This window comes from Hippichthys cyanospilos, chromosome 13 (assembly GCF_059441005.1).
Source record: "Hippichthys cyanospilos isolate Australia breed blue-spotted pipefish chromosome 13, RoL_Hcya_1.0, whole genome shotgun sequence".
In the NCBI taxonomy this organism is placed as follows: domain Eukaryota; kingdom Metazoa; phylum Chordata; class Actinopteri; order Syngnathiformes; family Syngnathidae; genus Hippichthys; species Hippichthys cyanospilos.
This window is the reverse complement of record NC_142381.1, coordinates 15,541,710-15,562,770: the sequence shown is the minus strand read 5'-3', so window position 1 is coordinate 15,562,770 and position 21,061 is coordinate 15,541,710. Positions and strand designations below refer to the sequence as shown.

Here is a 21,061-nt window from a genome sequence, read left to right as displayed (position 1 = left end):
GAGCCCATGCCAAGCCACTTTTACCTCCGTGCCGACTGCCAGCGGTGTAAGACGATCCCTTATTAGTGGGAGGACATTGGCCCCAGGAGGGGATTAAAGTCGTTTATTGATGCACTCCATCCAGCTCTTTGGGGGGCTTTGACACTTGGCTCATCAAGCAGACAGATGTGTCAGAGAGCCGCTGCCTCCTCTTATCACCGAGTGCAGCTCCCCTGCCAATACGGACACGCACTTCTGTCTAAACTCTGAAAAAGTGACACGCAAACTATTCTTTTTTTTTTTGTAATCGTCTAAATCCGGGCATGTGTACCCTTAGGAGTACATGAAAGCACTTGAAGGGTTACATGAGATTTTATCGATTTACATGACGTGCAACACAAACTCTCATGATACAAATAGGACTGGGTGAACTGGTGTCCTCCTCAAAAAATACCTCAATTCATACATATACAGTATATATAAATATATATATATATATATATATATATATATATATATATATATATATATATATATATATATATATATATATATACATAAGTGCCTGTTGCAGCTAACAGCAGCTCGTGTTAGCTGAATTATTCAGGCATTATTTTCAATAAAAGAAGCTAGCAGTTTGAACCACAGTCCGAGTCCATCCTTATTCAAATGCGGGAATATTACGAAAACGGAGAAGATAATGTAAAAGTTATGATGTCTCCAGCTGATTCAATGAATAGGGGCAAGGTATGCAGCCAAACAGGGTAAGGTATTCCGTTTGGCTCGTTTATAATTGCAATCTTTTGGCATATACACACACAATCATAAACTTGGAAAAACACGGATGCTGCTCAACTTCGGCCATTTGTGGTAAATTGAATTCGAGCTCAGGAGAATGAAAAACAAATGCTTTCAAGTGCATTCAATGTTACACTGGCAAGGCGTTCACCGATGTTCACAATGCGGGAAATCTCAAACACACTTAAGACGCAATTGAAAAAATGTGGATTTAATGGTATTAACACTGAGGGAAAAATCATTTACTTATCAGGTTAACTCATTCAATCCCAAAGACGTCATTTAACATTATCAAGAGTGCAGACATTTAATCCCAATTTTTCCAAATGATTTAATGTGTTGGGCTAAAGAGGTAGCTAAGAATAGATGTTACTAAAAGAGTTTATTATAGAGAAAATACTAACTTTGAACTGCTAAAAACGGCAAAATAAGTGAATGACCATCTTAAGTGCCACAATTAAGTCAAAGTACTGTACAAGACACGTGTAAACATGTCTGTAAGACTTCAAATCTTTCATTTTTAAAATAACAAATCAAGCCAATTATTTAGCTGTATTGCCCAGGCCTAGATACAAAGTATCGCTTGTGTGATTTTAGTAAAAGCCTCGATCATCCACAATAATGGAAGCCACATTTCAATTATTCGCTCAACTCGCCGGTTAGAGGGAGAAAACAGGCGCAATAATAAATAACATTCAGTCGCCGAGTCCCAGCGAAAGGTTTTATTCAGTCAATAGAGAAGATTAATTACAGCCATGCTATTCATTTGCTGCTGCTATTTGGCCAGCAGGAAAGGCTTTTAGGCCTTAGAGTAGCACGCTCTCATCCACAGAGTGATGCATCAGGCTTAGATGTACTCCAGGCAAATAGAGGTAAATTTGTGCCTCAAATGCCAATATCAGACTGCTGTTTGAAAGCAGACGCTATAATGAAACTGCCGCACTGCAAGCAAATTGAAGCTCCATAGGACTGGTTATACCATATTAATTGGAACCATGCTTCCTTTATTCCAAGTAATTGACAGGAGTGTGTACAGAGTACAATTCAATATCCTAATAAACATCACCACTAATATTTTCTCTAATGGTACTCAGGATAAAACAAATGCTCTGGTCGGGCTTGTTCTGGCCATCCTTTCCAATTTCCCTTGAAAACACAGATGCTGACAAGGGGGCTGCGAGATTTCGTGGGGGTGGTCAGGTATGGACAGATAATTGCCAGGTCTGTGCTGCAGAGACAGATGATTACAGGCTTTATTGTCTCTCTAGGGCACAATCAACCCCTGATTCAGCAATCTCACCCCAACTTGATTTATGAGTCACACTCTCTTCCTTGTTGTCTGCCCGACCATGCCGACGCGGTCCTATATGATTATGCCTCATGTCACCAGGACTCCTGTGCCGTATGCGGAGCCATCTTAATGATGCTCAATATTGGCTTACAGGAATGTCCGCTAACAACAACAGCAGACAACTGTGTCCTACCAGGATAACATAGGAAGAGGTGTTGAAACAGTATAAATAAAAGACTTTGTTTTACAAATTGCATGACAGTTATCAATGTTATGTGAGTTAAAAACTGCCTGTACACTCTTATAACGGTCGGATCGAAAATAATACAATAATCAACTGAGAAATGGGTTGAATGAATTATTTAAAAAGTGTGGTTGATCCTCCTTTCAACAAATTTGGGTTCTTCTCGACGAAAATGCTTTCACAGAGTGAACGACCGCTTAAAAAACAAACACAATTTAATTGTTTCCGAATCCAAAGCAATTGAATTCTGCCGAGCGAACCGGAACTGATTATTACCCAACTGCAGTAAAATAATTGCACAACCTCACAAGCCTGCCACGCCTGGTTATCATTACTCAGTTCTGGCTGAACTGTCAGTGTTATGGTGACAAGTCTTTTGGAGAAAGACTGTGCAAATGAAATCCTCTTTGTGCTTCCACACTAGCAACAGCCAAGTCATTTGTTGTCTTTACTCATTATTTCATGACTGTGGGCTGTATATCTCAAGATTGTCGAGAAGCATTTTCCTATTTGCCGCCTAGATATACAGGGACTTGTGAAGGAAATTATTTGACTCCGACAACTAAATATCAAGGTCACTGTGGCCTCATAAAGCCTCACGAAGCATCATTTTGGTCTTGTGTCTAGATATTTAACAGCGTTTTTGTAGGTTTCAGCAAATCTAATTCAGCGGTTTTTAATATCCTAATGCACAGGTGTCAACCAACCGCCTGTCTGTGTTTTTTAGGTTCCACTCCCCAGAACCCCTGATTCAAATGATTAGCTCATCAGCAAGCTCTGCCGGAGCTTGAAAATTATCCTAATCTTTTGAAACGGGCGTGATTGGGAGGGAAGCATAGAAAACGTGCAGGATACCGACCCTCGAGGACTGGACATTGACATCTATGGCACTCTAGGCACCATGCTGACGATGGGCCGTCGTTACCACCGCAGCTTCGGTTTATTAGTTATGCAGATCAACTCAGAAAAATTACCACAAACATACTGCAGCGACGGCAGTTACTACATACATTATGCGCATGTGTTTACTACTTTGTGCCAAAGGTGGCGATAGTCACTGTTCCTACCACATGGTGTACATTTTGTGCAATGCATTGTGTATACCTTCATAGTTTTATTTACACGCAAATTAATAGACTGCTTTCATTTGCACTCACGATGGATCTCTGTATGCTTTTCTGCCCAGGTAGCCATAACGTCGAACACCAAAGTAGAGATTTTTAAAAAATGACAAATAGGCTGTTCTTGATGAAAGTGCGCATTATAAAGGTTTTGACTTGTTTTTTCCACGTTCGCCACCTCCGCTTCTCGTCTTGTCTTGCGCGCTAATTGGCTAGCTGAACAGCCACTTATAGTAAAGATTGTTCCTGATTCAACATGCCAAATCGGTCTGAAACCCTTTTCCGACGGATCGCGATGAACGGTGACGTCCTGATGGTGTTCCGCCACACCTAGCTGACGGCGCACAAAAAGTTCCAACCACCGACGTCTGCTTGGTGTGTACAGTTTTCTTTTTGAATTAAGAGCAAACTAATCAGAACATTCATAGACTTATTGCTAAATTGTTTTGCAGTGACTCCTTTGCAAATGTTGCGGGACCTAATTTCAAGTGTTATACAAATACACATTGTCATTAGTGACAATTTCCAGCAGAAGTAAAACAGATAATCTTACACGATACATCGAATGACGTTGCAAAAAATGTAACCCCCTGAGTAACCCCCAGGGAACCCTCCCAAGGCAACAAATGTGCTCAAAACCCGCTTGACAACAGATCGTTGAAATATAGTGAGCGACCCCCTACTGTCAGAAAATGGTGCAAATATACTAGAATTCCTGTTATAGCTTTCAATATCCCATTCAAAATTGCCGATTACACCCAGTACCTTTATTAGGTACAATATTGTGCCTCCCGTGGCTTTCCTCGCGCCACTCCCCTGAACAGTCAATACTGTCTGTACAGTAATAAAGGAAATGATCCGGTGTTCACAGCAAACACAGAGCCATTTAATTTACTTCCATCATTTAATGGCCCGACAGGTGAAACCTGAACTTGAAACAGTGTTCAATGTCATAAGCTCATTACAGCACTGGGAAAGTGGAATGTCTTTTAAAGAGAAATCTGCCGGATGGAAAGTGTAGCCCAGAATTCAGTGCGGAAATACCCCAGAGGTACTTCTTTCATTCCCTCTGTCAATATTTCCAATGACCCCCACACTGCAGCTCAGTCCATTCAAGCAAGCCCATTTCGCGACAATAAAGGGCTGTATTGATCATATGGGGTTTAGGAACACAATAAGAAAAGTTTATTACGAGGCGATAATTCTGATAGATTGGCGGCAAACTACTTGGTCGCTTACTCTGCCATTGCAACGTAATGTGCTAAAGCGGAGGTTCTCCAAGTGGGGTCCGTGGCCAGACTGCAGGCGGTCCTTGAAATATTATTAATAAAATATATTTATACGTGTTGATTTCATTTTATTTTAATAAAATTGTAAGTATTTGAAAGTATTGAAGGTATTCATGACTCATTAGTAAACCAATCAATCCAACCAGTTAAATATCCTTTCAAAAATGTAAAAATTTTGAAATTTGTCAAAATGTGTTTCGTGTCTACAATTGCTTGATAACAAACTAACCCTAACCCAAGCAAAGCTAAAGCCGCATTTTATTTTATAATGCAGCTTATGACTAAACTATTGGCAGCAACCTGTTTTGGGGAACTTTTCCATTTTTATATTCTAAACTTCAATAGAGCTGAAACGTTTCTAACTATATCTGCTGTGAATAAAAAGGGCACTTATGTTTGACTTGGATTATTTTTTTGAAATTTTGCCATCTAAAAAGGGTCCCTGACTCCTAAAAATGTTTGAGAACACACACACACATACACTCACACATATATATATATATATATATATATATATATATATATATATATATATATATATATATATATATATATATATATATATATATATATATATATATATATATATATATACACACACACACACACATATATACTACTACTCAGTCATCTGATTTTTTTTTCGTTAAAAATTAGTTAGCATCAGGAAAAAAAAAAACATACTAAAAAAAACAATATCAGTCCTCAGTCCTGTTGCTTCGGTTTGAGTTGCAGTAGTCTACAATAGACATTATTCAAAGTCACACAATTGTTTAGGCAAATGAGATGTGTTTGTTTTGAGCACACTAATATTCCATTGCATCGATTCATGGTGTTACGAATAGTTGGTCTCATATCTACTCCGTGCTACCAAGCTAGAAAGAAGACAAAAAAGAGAGCAATCAGACAGAGAGTGACTCCAACAAAAGCCAACCTTACACCTTCATCTTCAGCAAAGCCTCTAATTGGCCATCCAGAGACTGTTGCCGATGTTGCTTAAACAGTCAAGCAATAAATGGCTCCCTCCGCTCTCCTGGATGTCTTTGATGGCCCAACACATCAAGCCAGCGCTATAATTTGATCGCATGGTTTTTGCCATTGCTTGGAGTGCTGTAAACAAGGCAAGCCCATGAACTAAGCTGGCCACTTTCCATTCATTAAACTCACAGACGCACATGAAACGGCTGCTGCTATTTCCTCAGTGGAGCTTTGTTTTTTTTTTCATGCTTGCTTTCATGTTTCATGTTTTCACCTCTGGTTTTATGAACAATAATCGAACATTATACTAGTCTCACCTCTACGTTTTAATGGCATGTGTTACTGGCAACTGCTGCAGATATTAAGATCAGGGGTGCATTCGGAAATGCGCTGGGAGTGGTATTAGAACATCAGAGTGAATTTATGAAAACATCCTTCTACTCTGAAATACCCCAGATCATTATCTATGTCTGTCCCTCTGTTTAGATAGCTAGCTAACTATCGCTTTCTTGGTTTTAGCTTGTTGTATATCCATCCAACAATTCACTGTCAGGCTGTCTTCTAGATACCTAGAACCATCTTTACTGTGACTATATTAAACTTCCTATCTGGCTCTCTGTCTGGCTATCTATCTCGATAGCTAGCAAGCTAGATAGCTAGCTAGCTACCAGGCCATCTGGCGAGCAATCTAGGTAGCTAATTAGTGATATAGCTAACTAGCTATCTGATTATCTATCTGTCTAGCTTGCTATCTATGTATCTATCCAGCTAGCTAACTATCTAGTGTTTAATCATGACATAGATATCGCTATATTTTCCATGATAACTCCCACTTTCATTAATGAAATGTGTTGCAAATAAAAAAAAGTCTAAACTTTGACAATATTAGAAATAAAATATAATCCGTGCCATGTGAGGCAGCTAAATAGCAATGTCAGTGTTTGCTGTCGTTAAAACCTAGCAACGTTATCAAGCTAATGTTGTGACCATTAGGAATGAAAGCACAAAATACATTGGGTTCTTGCATACTTGTCTTATGTTCTTATTTAATCATTAATAGATCAAGCATTATTGATTCATACCATATCTGCTGAACATATTGGTGCCTGCAAAAGTTTATATATAGTCAAGAATCAACTAACTGTATATTTTTAGGGCTGAGCCATTAGGCTAAATGCATTAATGTTAGTATTTCATACTACTAATATTACAATATACTGTACATATTAGTTATTGTGTATGAGCCTATAACATTGGCATTTAGCCAACCCTTTAAGGCTACAGGCAAGAGTTGTGTTTATAAGTTCAAAATTTAATGACGCGTATACTCCAAAGTAAAATAATAGGTAGATGTTTCCTTGTGTTTGCTGTCTCATTGCAGCCACCATAACGGCTCATCAGCTAATCCCAGTTGAGACTTTGCACAAACACATGACTCGTGTGCTTGGATGGCCTTCTCCTTCACGCCTGCTTCATAACAACTAAATTATGCATGCACCCGAAGAATGAAATCAGCTCGGACGTGCTGACAAGAAAGGGCACGGCAGGCGAGCCCATAAAATGCACATGAAAAATAGTATTAAGGAAATATGAATGAGGCCACGGATCACTGGTGTTTCTCTTTATTTTGCACACATCAACTGCTATCATAGCTTGAATAGGCATTCCCGTACTCATTGGGTTCAACTTGCGAGAAGCACCACACTATTACCCCTTGAAAAGAACACATCTACTGCCTTTCAAAACATGAGATAGAGAGAGTGAGTCGTCTGTCACAGGGATCACACAATAAAGCACCGTGCTTTTCCAATTTTTACAGGCGAAGCTGGAATAAAGCCATTCCGCCACCTACTCAACGCTGGCTTCAGCTGCCATAAAAAAAAAAAAGAAAAAAAAAATCACTGCTGGGAGCCTTCTCGCCATTCCAAGAAAACCAGCAAGTTCAAAAGCTTCTTTGAATATTGCACCGTTTAACCGGTGCATATGAACTAAACACACACAATGTTTTTTTTCTATCATAGTGGGGACATCTGATTCACATAATTTCCTAGTCCTATCCATTTCAAACCTAGACAAAATTATACACTAAAACCAACTTTTGACCCTCAAAAAAGGGTTGAAACGGTGGGGTCCAACAAAATGGTTCTAAGAGGTCCTCACAAGACAGTAAAGTCTGGTGTTTGGTCCCCACCATGCTGCAAAAACCAAGGGCACAAACATACACAGACACACACAAACAGGGTTTTTTCTGTCATAGTGGGGTCATATCATTGGCAATCTATTTCCTACCCCTTAACCCTAACCAACAGAATGCCTAACCTTCAAAAGCAAACATCAACTAAAATCCAATTCAGTCCTGTAAGTCTTGACCGTCAAAGAGGGCTGAAATGGTGGGCTCCACCAATTGGTCCCCACAAGTCCAAGAGGTCCTCAGAAGACAGTAAAACCCAGGATTTGGTCCTCACCATGTGGCAAAAATCTAGGGCACGCACAAATGTGCACAAACACAAAGACACACACATACAGGGTTTTTTTTTCCATCATTGTGGAGACATGCCATTGACATAGTGTAGTTTACAAAATCCAATTCAAAGCTATGCTCTAGGGAACGGACAGAATCAGTTGGGTGTTAGCAGCCAGAGGAGTTACTTACAGGAACTTTTGTAATAGCTAAGATTTTATCACATTATTTTCATGAAGCAGACTGAACAAAAGTCTGAATCCATTTGTGTTCACAAACAGGGGCATTAAGATGAGATTTATTCTGTGCTAAGAATTCAAGCGCTACAGTATTGTTTAGTTACCTGTGTTATCGTATTTTGAAATTTCTACTTTTAATCTGGAAGGTCACTCTGTATTTCCTGTTTACGTTCTCTGTCATGTAGCTTGTCAATGTGTTTGTGGTTACCAAGGTTGTTTGTTACCTTCTTGGTTTCAAAAAAAGAACTAGCAGATTGACCCAATGTTTGATTCCATAGTTGTTCACGCGCAGGGCCATTAAAATGATTTTTATTTTGTGTTAAGAATTCTTTAAACTCTTTAGTTACATCTTACTTTGAAAGTGAAAGTGAAAGTGAAATTCATTGACTACAATTCAAATGTGTCGCTTGTTACGCCGTCCACGTAGTCGATCTGAACCGAGCTTTATTCATTTTCCCAAACCGGAGAGAGGGCCGCAATCTAAGAATGAAAGAGCCACATGCGACTCCAGAGCCGCAGATTGCAGACTCCTACCCTAACCTTAACCATCTAAAAAAATGCCTAACCCTTACCCTAAACTCAACCAAAAATCCATTTCAAACCAATATTCTAGAAGCAAGTCTTGACCCTCAAAAAGAGATCTGAAAAACTAAGGGCGCACACGCACACACAAACGCACAGTCCATCCATGTATACAGTATGTACAGCAAGATAGAAAGCGGAAACAAAGGCAAGTAGCAAGAGAGAGATGATGGCGTTCTTTCATGAGCCTGTGGGTGGATCTTCCCCTCCCCTCCGCATGTATGCACTTCGAAAGATACCGGCAACACGCTGCTTCTGTTTGATTTGACATGTGCTGTCTTTTTGATTAGCACACTTGGCAGACAAACTGTTTTGGTGAGAGACTCACTGTAAACAGCACATGAAAGTCTTGGCTTCACACTTTTTTCGGCTACTTTTCGCTTTCATTTCACACTCCCGCTCCTCCAAATGACTTAAGCTCTTTTCTCCGGTTGGCAGGGATGCCGAGAGTTGTAGACCTCGCGGCAATATTTTTTTACATCAGACATAAGGCGGTAAATGGGTTGTCTGTCTTTGTGTGACTGCCTAGTGACCTAAATCCGTTATGATATAGGTTCTAGGACTGAAGGATTATCAAAGGTAGTATACCGTTAGAAGTGCAACGATTAGTTCTTTAATCGACAGTAGATTATTAAACTCACCGATACTGTTGAATTTTACTGTTTAAATGTTTTTCAAATTGCTCGGTTCTTCATTTTCTTACTGTCAACATTTTCCAAAACCAATAAAAAATTAGTATTCATTTTAAATGAAGGGACAGAAATTACAATGTGCTTTTATCCGATTAATTGAAAAAAGAATCTTGTGAAATAATCTATTATTTAATTAATTGTTAGTTGCAGCCCCATATACAATAATTGCAAATTGTCCCTCAATATTCTAGTTGCAAATTGATTAGCATTATTTTTTTCAATGCCTTCTTCCCATGTACTTTTAGACAAACATAAACAATAAATAACACTTTTGAGCGCCGTTGACATCAAAAGACAATCAAAATATGGAGGATTGTCATTTGCACTCATACTTTTTTTAAGGATGTCATCAGAGAAACGATTTGGGAAACTCTTGATTCCATCATTGAGCTGGTAAAATTAAAAAAAAAAAAAAAAAAAAAAATAGATGTCATTGAAAGTCAGATATATTCCAAAAAACAGTGTCAGAATCAATAAATACTTCAGTCTTATAGGTCAGGCTGAATGTGAACCCGACGAATAAATAAGAAAAACAGTTCGCTAACAAATCCAAGTAACATTCTGAAATTACTAATAATTTTATCTTTTAAGCATGCATTATGATAATTTCACACAATTCTAACAAGTAAAAATCCAGTTGAAAGTTTGAAAAACTCCAAATTCACTTTAAAATGTACAGCTGTTAATTGAAAGTCATTCCAAGTCATAAAGTATTAACCACATAACAAAACTGACTAAAAAATCACCAAGATGTACTGTACCAGACTATCTGGTCAAATGGTCCATACCACTTTGATGAATCTAAATAAAACTTTAATTTTGATTCACATTTTTGTTACTAAATAATTAGAGAAGAGGTTAGCTAACAGTGTTAGCTTCTGATAAGCTTGCTTCTGTTTACGGTAGCTGTGCACCAGTTAATAACTACCAAAAGAGTTAGCTAACTGTTAGCTTCCACTAAGCTTGCTTTCGTTTACGCTAGCTACATATCATTCAATAATTAGCAAAATAGTAAGCTAACAGTATAAGCTTTTGACAATGTTGCTTCCATTTACGCTAGCTGCGCACCAGTCAATAATTAGCAAAAGCGTTAGCTAACAGTGTTAGCTTTTGATAAGCTTACTTCCGTTTATGCTAGCTGCACACCGGTCATCATGATAACAAAAGCCAAGTTAGCTATTGGCCTAGCACAATACATCTTTCTTTCTAAAGCAAATGAGTCTAGTATGTATGTCCCGCTTTTGAATACCTCCCCACATTAAATGCCACACTTTTACAGCCACTTCCACGCTCTCAATTATAGACAACCATTAGACTTTAATCGCAGTAGCGTTCTATGAGGTGTTTAAAACTGCAAACCATCATTTTTGACTTACACCTATGGGCCAATGCCAAATGACTAATGAGAGACAATATAAAGACTTTACGAAGCCAAAGATTGTATTTTCCACTGTGCAAACTCGGGGGGGGGGGGGGGGGGGGGGGTACTCATAGAATCCTGCGAGCATACTTAGCCAGAAGGCAAACAGTCAGCAGGCTCCAAATAGTGTTTCGAAAGTAACTATTTATTTTGGCTTGCATTGTTGGGAATACGAAAGCACAGCTAAAAATGAGATTTTGTGAGATGTTTGGAGGAACTGAATAGATTACATTATTAATATGAATTCATGTTTAAACTAACGGACAGTCGGGTATTTAGCAAGATCCTCAGAGTTAAAAGTTTGGGGCTGTGATTCTCAGTTTGTGCCTGTGTGTCGTTTTCATGTAAACTTCATTAAGACTCTAAATTGCCCAAAGGTGTGAATGACTTGGTTTTGTGTGTTTTAGTGTAGTTGTAGGTGTGTTTATATGAGTCATCAAAATGAACACTCAGGTAGTTACACCGGCACCACCAGGGAGTTGGGGCCCTGTGCAAAAGTACGACATTGAACCCCAACACTTCAATGCCGCAAATTGAAATAGCTATTTTCACAGGTTCGTGTGAAGTCAAGCTAAGTAACAGTGGAACCCATTTATCTTGATTCAATTTGGAAAGCCGTTACAAAATCCATTTAGACCATCTAACCTTTACTTGTTAGAAACAATATTGTATTTTTGACCCATTTTTGGGGTCATTTTTCTTCCACATCATTCTCATGGGGGATGACACACTCCTGGTAGTGTGATAACTAAGTAGTCGTGCCAATATCACCCAGTTGGTGGGTTTCTGGATGAAATTTCAGCTCCCTAGTGTATTTTTCCCAAATGCCTTTGATTTAAAGATCCAAGTATTGTACAAAATACCGCACAAGGGTAAAATATGTCCCTATTAAAATATATTGTTATTCAAGGTATGAATGTTTCTAACATTCTATCCAAAAATAAAGAAATAGTTCAGATTGTGGGAAGTCGAGGGAGATGCAGTGTGGTCGTGCCAAGGTCCAAGAGTCCAGCGTGTAAAATGTCTTCCTATTTCAGTAATGTGGAGTCCTAAACATTTTATCAAGCCAACTCCACCGTTATGAGCCCAAGCCATTATTTCTGTAGTTTCCATTTAGTTGTTCCTGATGCTCTCTGAGACCTGAGACAGTGCTCAGTGGGCTGTGTCGCCCTTTTGCGGACCTTCATTTTGCTCTGCATTGGCAAGTAAAGAGTAGAGAGCAGCCGCATCTATAGTTGATGTCATGACCGTGTGGGCATTTCGTTTGGAGTCTTTGAAGAATCCCGTGGTTCGTTTTAAGTCAAGCTAACATGCCATGATGCTTTGTATTGCTCATTCTCATTTAATACTTGTGTGATATTTTGTCCAAAGCTGTGATCCTTACATCATAGAGAAAGCATTGAAACGCCCAGATGGAGACAACATATCAAAGTTCAACATGACCACTTAGTTATCACATTACCACAAGTGTGCCATCCCTCAGCTTAAATATTATGAGAACGATGTGGAAGACAATGACCCAAAAATGATTAATATTTGAGATTTTGCGTGTGTTTACATGGCATTTAAAAACCCAGATATTGCAAATATTCTGGTGATTGTAAACAAAGTTAATGTGAGCAAGTAGTGCTTGAAAAGCAGTCAGTGTGTTGCGGTTCAAGCGTATGCCCGGAGAAATGTGCAATACGGTTCTCTAATTTGCCTAGTTAGCCTAGGTCAGCTGCGCGATATGCGAGAAGGTGGCGTAGCTGAGATGAAGGCCTGCGACACCTTGCACCCGGCCCTAATGAGAAGCGGGAGAACCAGAGGAGCCGGGCAATGAGATTAGATGCAATTCAATTACAGCTGAGCCACCACGGGTGACGTTTCGGAACTCATCCCGTTAAAATCCGACTCGCAGGCAAAAAAAAAAAAAAAAAACAGGATGGCGCTAGCCGCCACAACAAGTCTGATTTATACGCACTGCTAGCGTCGAAAGGCTCAGGCGGGATTTGATTGCAGACTGCAATGTTGGGATATCGGTTTAAAAAGGAAATGATTGAGTTTCCACCCGTCACTGCGGCGTCTGCGTGCGCGGTTTGTTCCAAGTGGGTGTTGAGGATTTAAAAAGCAAGTTAACTCCCAGGTTCCGTGGCCAATGTGCCCCTTCACACGTTAAGATAAGACACGCAGAAACATGGCTTGCCCACGCTTCTTCTGGGTTGGACTTTGATGACAAGTTTGCGCTGTCGGACAAAGGAAACAAAGCCTGCGCCGTGTGGGAAAAACATCAGTGGCCGCTGCGGTTATGCAATTACAGTTATCACAGTCCCTGTTTTATAACACTCAATAAATAAATTCTCTTTTTAACACCTCAGGCTTGATATTGCGCGTACAGATAAGACTAATGCAGCCTCATATGGTATTAAATTTGATGCCTTAAAGGTTAAAAGCAGCTTATGAAAAATATTCAACGTTTTTTCTGGTTATTTTTCAAGATGTTAAATTCCTATTTTCATTGATGGAGATCAGTGCTCTCAAAATTGGTCAATCATTCGATAACTATTAAATTAACACAGGTCCATCTAATGGATGCATAACGCAATCCCAGCCACTACTGTAGCTTCTATTCTTTGCACTTTATAACGTGGTGCGCCCTTTAAATGAAATGTGCGTCTTGTAGTGTGGAAAATGCTGTACAACCAATCATAATTACTTGCTTAACTGTTATTGTTTTTAATTGCTAGTCTATACAAATTAAATAATGATAAGTAGCAACTCAATTCTAAATGAGAAAAAAAAAGTTTTTTAATACACTTTGATGCAAACTAAGAATTCATCAGAAAATTTGATTATTAAGTGAAATAATCGATAGAATAATTGAATATTCAATAGTTGCAGCCTTAATGGAGATAAGGTAAGTGGTGCAACCGTGATGGGATTTAATAATTTGGCCAAATTCAATGTTTCAGATTTTCCTGAAATTGATGGCCGTGAAAAGAGGGGGACGATTTGGGCTGACAATTTTGTCGACGTAAATCTGTCTTGTAACATTAACAGCTTAAACATCTTATAGGTGGTGAGCAACAATGTTAAAATAGTCGTTGCTTAATGTGATAATTTATTAGAATTTGCTAATTCAATTAATTTTGACAGCACTTAATTATTATTTTAGACAGTTATGGACCTAACCAGAGAACGAATAATAAACAAATGACTTTTATTTTCTGCAACTTTTTACTTTGAGGAAAATTTCTTTTTTTTTTGTTATTTTCGTAAAATGTCGGAAAGTAAAGCGTTTTTTAATAATTCTGACAATTCCCAAAGTAATCCTTTACTGAAATAATTATTAGTTGCAGACCTACAGTATAGGACACGTATTAGATTTTTAAATATTCAAAATCTCCCCTGAAAAAGAAGCATGCAAGGAATCCACTGTGTTCTTGATTTAGGACTGAGACAGCTGCGGTACTGCGGTAGATGAGGTTCTACTCTTAGGGTTTAGTTACTCTTCTAAAAGTAAGCCTAAGGCGCGCCAACTTTTGAGCTGACTTTTATAGAAGCAGGACTAAAAGTAATCAATTTCTTGACAGACTATTTACTTCTAACCAGATCCCATCTGCTAATTTCCATACAAATGTAAAAGCAGGCAAGCATGGAATCTTCCTTGAATCTTCAATGAATCCAATTGTTCACATGCGCCGACTTTGTGGCTTGCCACAGGCGCAGGTAGAGAGGAAAATATCAGCACTTTCAAAATAAAAGCTTTGTGTGATTCTAATCTCATTGATAAGTCTTCTGTGCACGCGCTCGTTTGCATAATTTGTCGTTTTCCTTCACATCCAAGATTTGAAACATTTACACTACAGGGTTTTCCTAACCTTAGAAATGTAATTGATAGACTTCAGTATACAGTCTTAATACGCTGCTATGATCCTTTTCATGCTTAGTTTATTTGTAATTATGTTCATACGCCGTGATTATTAGGAAGATAATGCTTCATTGATCTACATCAGCCCCTCAACTCGATGGCTCCCAACTCACCAGAGAGCATTTTAACCCAGTTAAACTGCATGACATCTCTTAATGTGAGAAGCTTTTATTGCTGGGATGCCTGCCATGCTATCCAGCTGGCTGGAGGTTGCCGAGGTTCTGAGCGTTAGCCTCGGGAAAATGAATAATGCATCCGTGTTATTCAAATCGGCACTTTGCAACTTTGGCTGTAGGTGCCACAGATGGGAGGAAGAGCGGCGCGTGAGATGCGGCTGCTGCCGCCGCTGTGCTCGTGGAAAATGGGAGACACTTCAGAAAAGCTCCAGACAATTTCACATTTCTGTCAGGGATATATATGCCAGTCAAGCGTTGGATTTTTTTTTGGGGGGGCGGCATTTAACTGATTCACTGTCATTGACAGCTATAGACGTCAAAGATCCGTTTTTCTTGGGCTTGCTGGAATTAATTATTCTACCTGTAACTGGCATAGCTCAAAGAATAAAAAAAGCATTACTTGTAGTAAATAAATACAGTAAATACAGTAATAGCCCTTTTGCAAAAGAACTTTTAATTCATTCACTGCCATTGACGGAAAAAGACGTCAAAGGTCAATTTTTACTGAGCTGGATGTGATTGAGTTGGTTAAACGCTGGGTGTTCGGGATTTTTCACTTGCCTTGCCTTATGATCACCCAATTTGGGCTAAAGGGTCATAACATCATCCAATATAAACCAATACATATACATTGATACAAGCTGTGTGTGTGTGTGTGTGTATATATATATATATATATATATATATATATATATATATATATATATATATATATATATATATATATATATATATATATATATATGTATATATATGTGTATATATATATATATATATATATATATATATATATATATATATATATATATATATATATATATATATATATATGTGTGTGTGTGTGTGTGTGTGTGTGTGTGTGTGTGTGTATATATATATATATATATATATATATATATATATATATATATATATATATATATATATATATATATATATATATATATATATATACATACACATACACACACACACACACACAAGCTTGTAATGGCCCAACTCCCTTGCGAGGGTAGCCTAGCCTAGCCTTCTTCGTATTTGATTATCTCCAGCTTGGTTTCCATACTATAACATCACTAGCAATCTCAAGACCCATGGCTAACCAATACAAGTTTCAATTAAGCACAAAATGCGCAATAAATACAAAATTGTGAGCACCTTAGTGCTTAGTGCATCTTAGTGACACTGTGACGCCAACCAATAGCAGACCAGCATCTTAGTGACACCAACCAATAGCAGGTCAGCATTTAGGTGATGCTGTGACACCAACCAATAGCAGAGTAGCATCTTAGGGACCCTGTGATGCCAACCAATAGCAGACCAGCATTTTAGTGACGTATGCAGTGAAGCATGTAGTGACAAATGAGCGTGGCGCGACTCTCAGTCTTACGCACACACACTGACCGCCAAGTTTGAAATGTGTACTTATTGTTGATGCCGCAAGGTGGGAAAAATGCCACAAAGAGGGGAAAAAATAACTTAGTATTCCACGTCGTAAGGTGAAAAACAGCAACCAGTGACGCCGTAATCCGGGGTGCCACTGTACAATGGTTGCTGTGACTATGAAATCGCCACGTGACTCCAGGCTCACCTGTGCATGCCCTCAACATAAAATAACAAAACCCACAATAAATAAACAAATAAATAAAACCCACAAATGTGCTCCATGCACACTCCCGCTGACAACCAAGTTGCCGGATGACCTTGAGTCCTGACAGGTGGAACGTCTCCGGGGGGAGCAACCTTGCTCTTCGGGACGGCTGACACACGCTGAGTTGGTCTTGGCTCTACTCCGCCAAAAGGTCATGTGCTGAGGATGTGACTATTTGCTGCAGTGCAGGAGGCACATGAGAAGGGCAGACGCAAACTGGGAAAGACTCTCAGAGTGCTTACCAACGCTGCTTCTTAAGAAAAGGTTACTCGGCCATTCAAAAAGACCGCAGAGGAAGTCGGGAACTGCGTTGAAAGTTGTTTTGAATTGGTCTCCCAGGTTGTTTGGAGGCTGCCTGTTTTACTCAGCTCAGACCTTGTGGAAAAATAACTCAAAAGTACAAAAATTCAGTGATGGGTATTAAGTTAGACCACTGCTTCAAAATGTTATTTCCAAAGTGTACCACTTTTAAATATGTATTATTTTTTTCATATATATTTATACCCATTTACAGTACTGGTTTTAGTCATGGTGCGATATTGGATTCTAGTATGGTAAGAGCAAAAATATTTTTATATCTCGGTATCAAAGGGGAAATCGACCCAAATATGGTTATTTTACTATATAATCTACACAATCCCATTATTCTGAAACAGGCGGGGGCACGTACAGTCGGAAAATGGGCTTTGCTTTTGCATTGCGTGGTGTAATTGCACTTCCACCGCACTGGGTGGTGCTGTAGTGCTCTTATTTGTTTGTTTGAACTCAGGATAATAAATAATGAACAAAGACAATACATTTACATTTTTTTATTGTGTTGCCCCATCCCTCCTCTTCTGTGTGTAACTGCTCACCCCTCCCCTCAAGGGAGGGAGTGGCAAGAGTGAACTTAAAATAGGTGGCTGAGTTACTCAACTGCGAGCAACTCTTGTGGAGTATTTTGACCATTTTTGACTAATTTGCTTGAGTTTCAAACAATTGGTGACTGCTGAGCAGTCGGGTCTTTTATACTTCCATCTGTCACTATGCAAAATTAGACTTTGCTGTGATTGAACCATTTTGTTTCCGAATAGTCTTATTATTTTTCTCTGTAAAAGATCTGTCTTAAATACATCTTTCATAGCCTCGATATGACGAGGAACAATCCTCCAAGGGGATGCTAAGCAGGATGTGACAACGTTAGCATGCCGTCGAGCTAAATGCCATAATTCAATTGATTGCCAAGCGCAATAACATCACCCGCTGATCTTTTAATAATATGGAGATATAATTCCACTCTTTTCACTTCATTATATTGCCTTTTCAATATGCAAATGTGAATCAGCAGCGCACACATCGCCGCGACGGCGCCAAGCCAAGGCTCCATACAATATTCTAGTGGGACGCTTGAATGCTATTTTAGATTGTAATGAGATGGCCTTTGACCTTTGGATTCAAGCGGAAACCTCTGTAGAATAAATTAGCAGCCACTCAATCCTGGCAAACTCTTACGGCGTGCCAGCGTTTTCCCTGTCTGATCCTCAGGGTCACGGCTGTCTCTCCCTCCCTTTTCCAGGCTTCTCCATACTGCAAGCCATTATGGAAGCGGCGGTGGCCAACAACTGGCAGGTGACCGCTCGCTCCGTCAGCAGCAGCACGGACGCGGCCGAGTTCAAACGCATCATCGAGGAGATGGACAGGAGGCAGGAAAAGCGCTTTGTGATTGACTGCGAGGTGGACAGGATCAGCACCATATTAGAGCAGGTGAGCGGTCACCACACTCAAACAAACACACTTTAATTATCTTGAAAATGGCTCCAGTTTTAAAAAGCAATCTGTGGCTGTTTCTTCTCCCATTCATTTTGTACAATATTGAAGACGTTCACTTCTCTTTGTTTGCTTTACTTTTTACAGGATTTAAATGCAAACAGGGACAGGTTTCTTTCAATAAAATTCCACTTAGCTTCATTGCTTAACATGGACTCTCGCTTGGGCCCACCCACTGACTCGATTATATTGTGCCATTCTCATCATTTTCAGCAGCAGCGGGCGAGCGATGCTGCCAAAGAAAAAAATAATCTTCAAACAACACATTCAAAAAGTGCACAACGTGGATAAAAGTTTGGAGAAACACCTCTTAGTAAATTAACTGAGTTAACAGGAGTTGGGCTCCGCCCCCTTCTCTGTTATGGGAGAGAACGGACAAACAAAACACACACAAAAAAAAGTGAAATGTGGTAGAGTAGTTAAAGCATGTCCGTCTCACAATTATGAGGTTCCTGGATTGCCTCGGGCGTCCGTGGGCATGTTCTCCCCATGCCCAAGTGGGTTTTTCCAGGCACTCTGGTTTCCTCCAGCAACCCCCAAAACATGCATGGAAAGTATATTGGACACTCTAAATTGCCATTGGAGAGGGGGGGGGGGGGGGTATTTTTGGGGAATGTGTTTACCTAGAGCTGAGTGATATGGCCCAATATAACATCTCGATTTTGTTAAATAATTTTAGACCGGGGATCTCGGACTTTTTGAAACTGGATGCTACGTCTTTCTGAAAAAAAATGTGTCATGTTATCGTTATAATTATTATATCCTTTCATGTGAAATCTCACATATTGTGCCAGCAATGAAAATTCTCATCTACTCAGTTTTTCATTTATTTTTTAATGAATGGATAGATGACACTCGTGGCCAGCACTTCTCTTAATATTAAGCCTGTTGAGCACTGTAGTAAAGAAGGGTGACCATATGATGGTGTTGTTGCTTCTCACTGGGTTAGAAAGATATGATTAGCCAGGTTAAGAAGAAGAACTGCAATCTAGGGAGGTAACCGCTAACTTGCTAATGTTTAGCATTACAAACTGATTTTCTCCCTTTTGGTTTCTTAAACTGCTTGTTGAGAATTGAGTCATTGTATTTTTTTTGTTTATATTTTCTTTGTTTGTTTTTAAGTTGAGCAAAATTGTAAATTTTACCAACGGTTAACAGCTGAATGGATCCCAGCAATAAGTCAGCATTTTGATGCTACACTAGAGCTTAATGTTGAGAGCTATTTTAGAAAGACCAACAACGCTTGGTTAATCCTCTTCTTTGTGGGGGAAAAAAAAAAAATCTTAAAAGAAGCAACCCCAAATCACTTCTTCCATCTTGTCCATTACTCCTGAAAAACGTAGGGGCTCGATTTTGCGGCATTCAAGTGTACGCCCGAGTAATCGCTGCTGTTGCTTCTGTTTAAAAGGCAATTATCTAACAAATTAGATTGTGCTTGTTAACATTCATTTGAATATTAGTGTCTGTGCTTCACCAAATCCCCTCAGATGACTTTAAACTTCATTTGTAATGCATGAGTCTCATTTCAAGCCAAATTTATACTTTCAAATATTAATTTGGTGGGGTTTTTTTTTGAAATCATAAAGGTGCATCAATTTGTGCCTCTGTAATTGTTCCAATAATAAGGATGCTGCGCCCAAATGGAAATGTTGTTCCCGACTCCTCTTTTAATACTCATTTTTAGAAATATTTCTACTTTAAGTACTTCATACTGGTGAAACTTTGTTTTTCAGCACAGGGGGAGATTAAGCTCTAATAACCTGCATAGCAGCAGTGAGCATAATTTGGTCCATTTTTATCAGTGATAACCTCAGCATGAAACTTTTCTTTGGTTGGGGTATGGGGGGAGTGGCCTAATTGAAATAATCTTCCAGTGCAGATGAGTCACAGGAATTGAGGGAAGCTGCTGGACTTCTCTCTGCTGCAGGCCCCCTGTAGAGGCGAATAAGGGCGCACATTAAAACAGGGACTAGCCGTCTCCTATGTGAACAGCTCCCAATGTGACACTCGCTTATATCGTTACATAAACGTTCTGCTTCAACCTGCTGTTGTGGTTGTAGCAACTAAAGATTGTCCTTACAGAAGGACGAATGGAGAGTTTCAATCACCAAAGTCGCGGCTGGATTTCAGTGACAAACTCCTTGAGAAGTTTACTTCAATGAGACCTGGACTGGCAATGCTTTCAATAAACGCTAACTCTCAGAGAGTGTCCTCCTGAGACCCGGGAACTTTATTTGTCTCCAATGTAGCGGACATTTGTTTTTAGTCGTTAAACGTGTTTTTTGAGTCATTTGAGCGATTCTACTACATCCCAACATACTTTGTAGAGGACATCTTGGCCTTTGTAGCGATCTCATGTGTTAGAGTGATGCAACTGACTTAGTTTTCTTGCTGAGACAAAATGGACCCTACAGTGGACACAAA

General features: G+C 39.2%; 1 protein-coding gene and 1 long non-coding RNA gene across 8 annotated transcripts in view; one reads left to right on the top strand and one right to left on the bottom strand.

Moving 5' to 3' along the window:
* The window catches only part of LOC148414001 (uncharacterized), a 163,837-nt gene that overhangs the window by 27,670 nt on the left and 115,106 nt on the right, over window positions 1-21,061 (bottom strand). The window lies entirely within an intron of this gene.
* Window positions 1-21,061, top strand: part of LOC148414004 (glutamate receptor 3-like) — a 117,110-nt gene that overhangs the window by 46,937 nt on the left and 49,112 nt on the right. For all 4 annotated transcript variants that reach the window (XR_015867576.1, XR_015867577.1, XM_088431101.1 and 1 more), the window contains exon 4: window positions 18,387-18,574. Coding sequence is in view for 2 of the 4 variants with exons in the window: in XM_088431101.1 (XP_088287227.1) it covers window positions 18,387-18,574 (188 nt within the window). In the remaining 2 variants the exon portion in view is untranslated. The remainder of the gene's footprint in view (window positions 1-18,386; window positions 18,575-21,061) is intronic.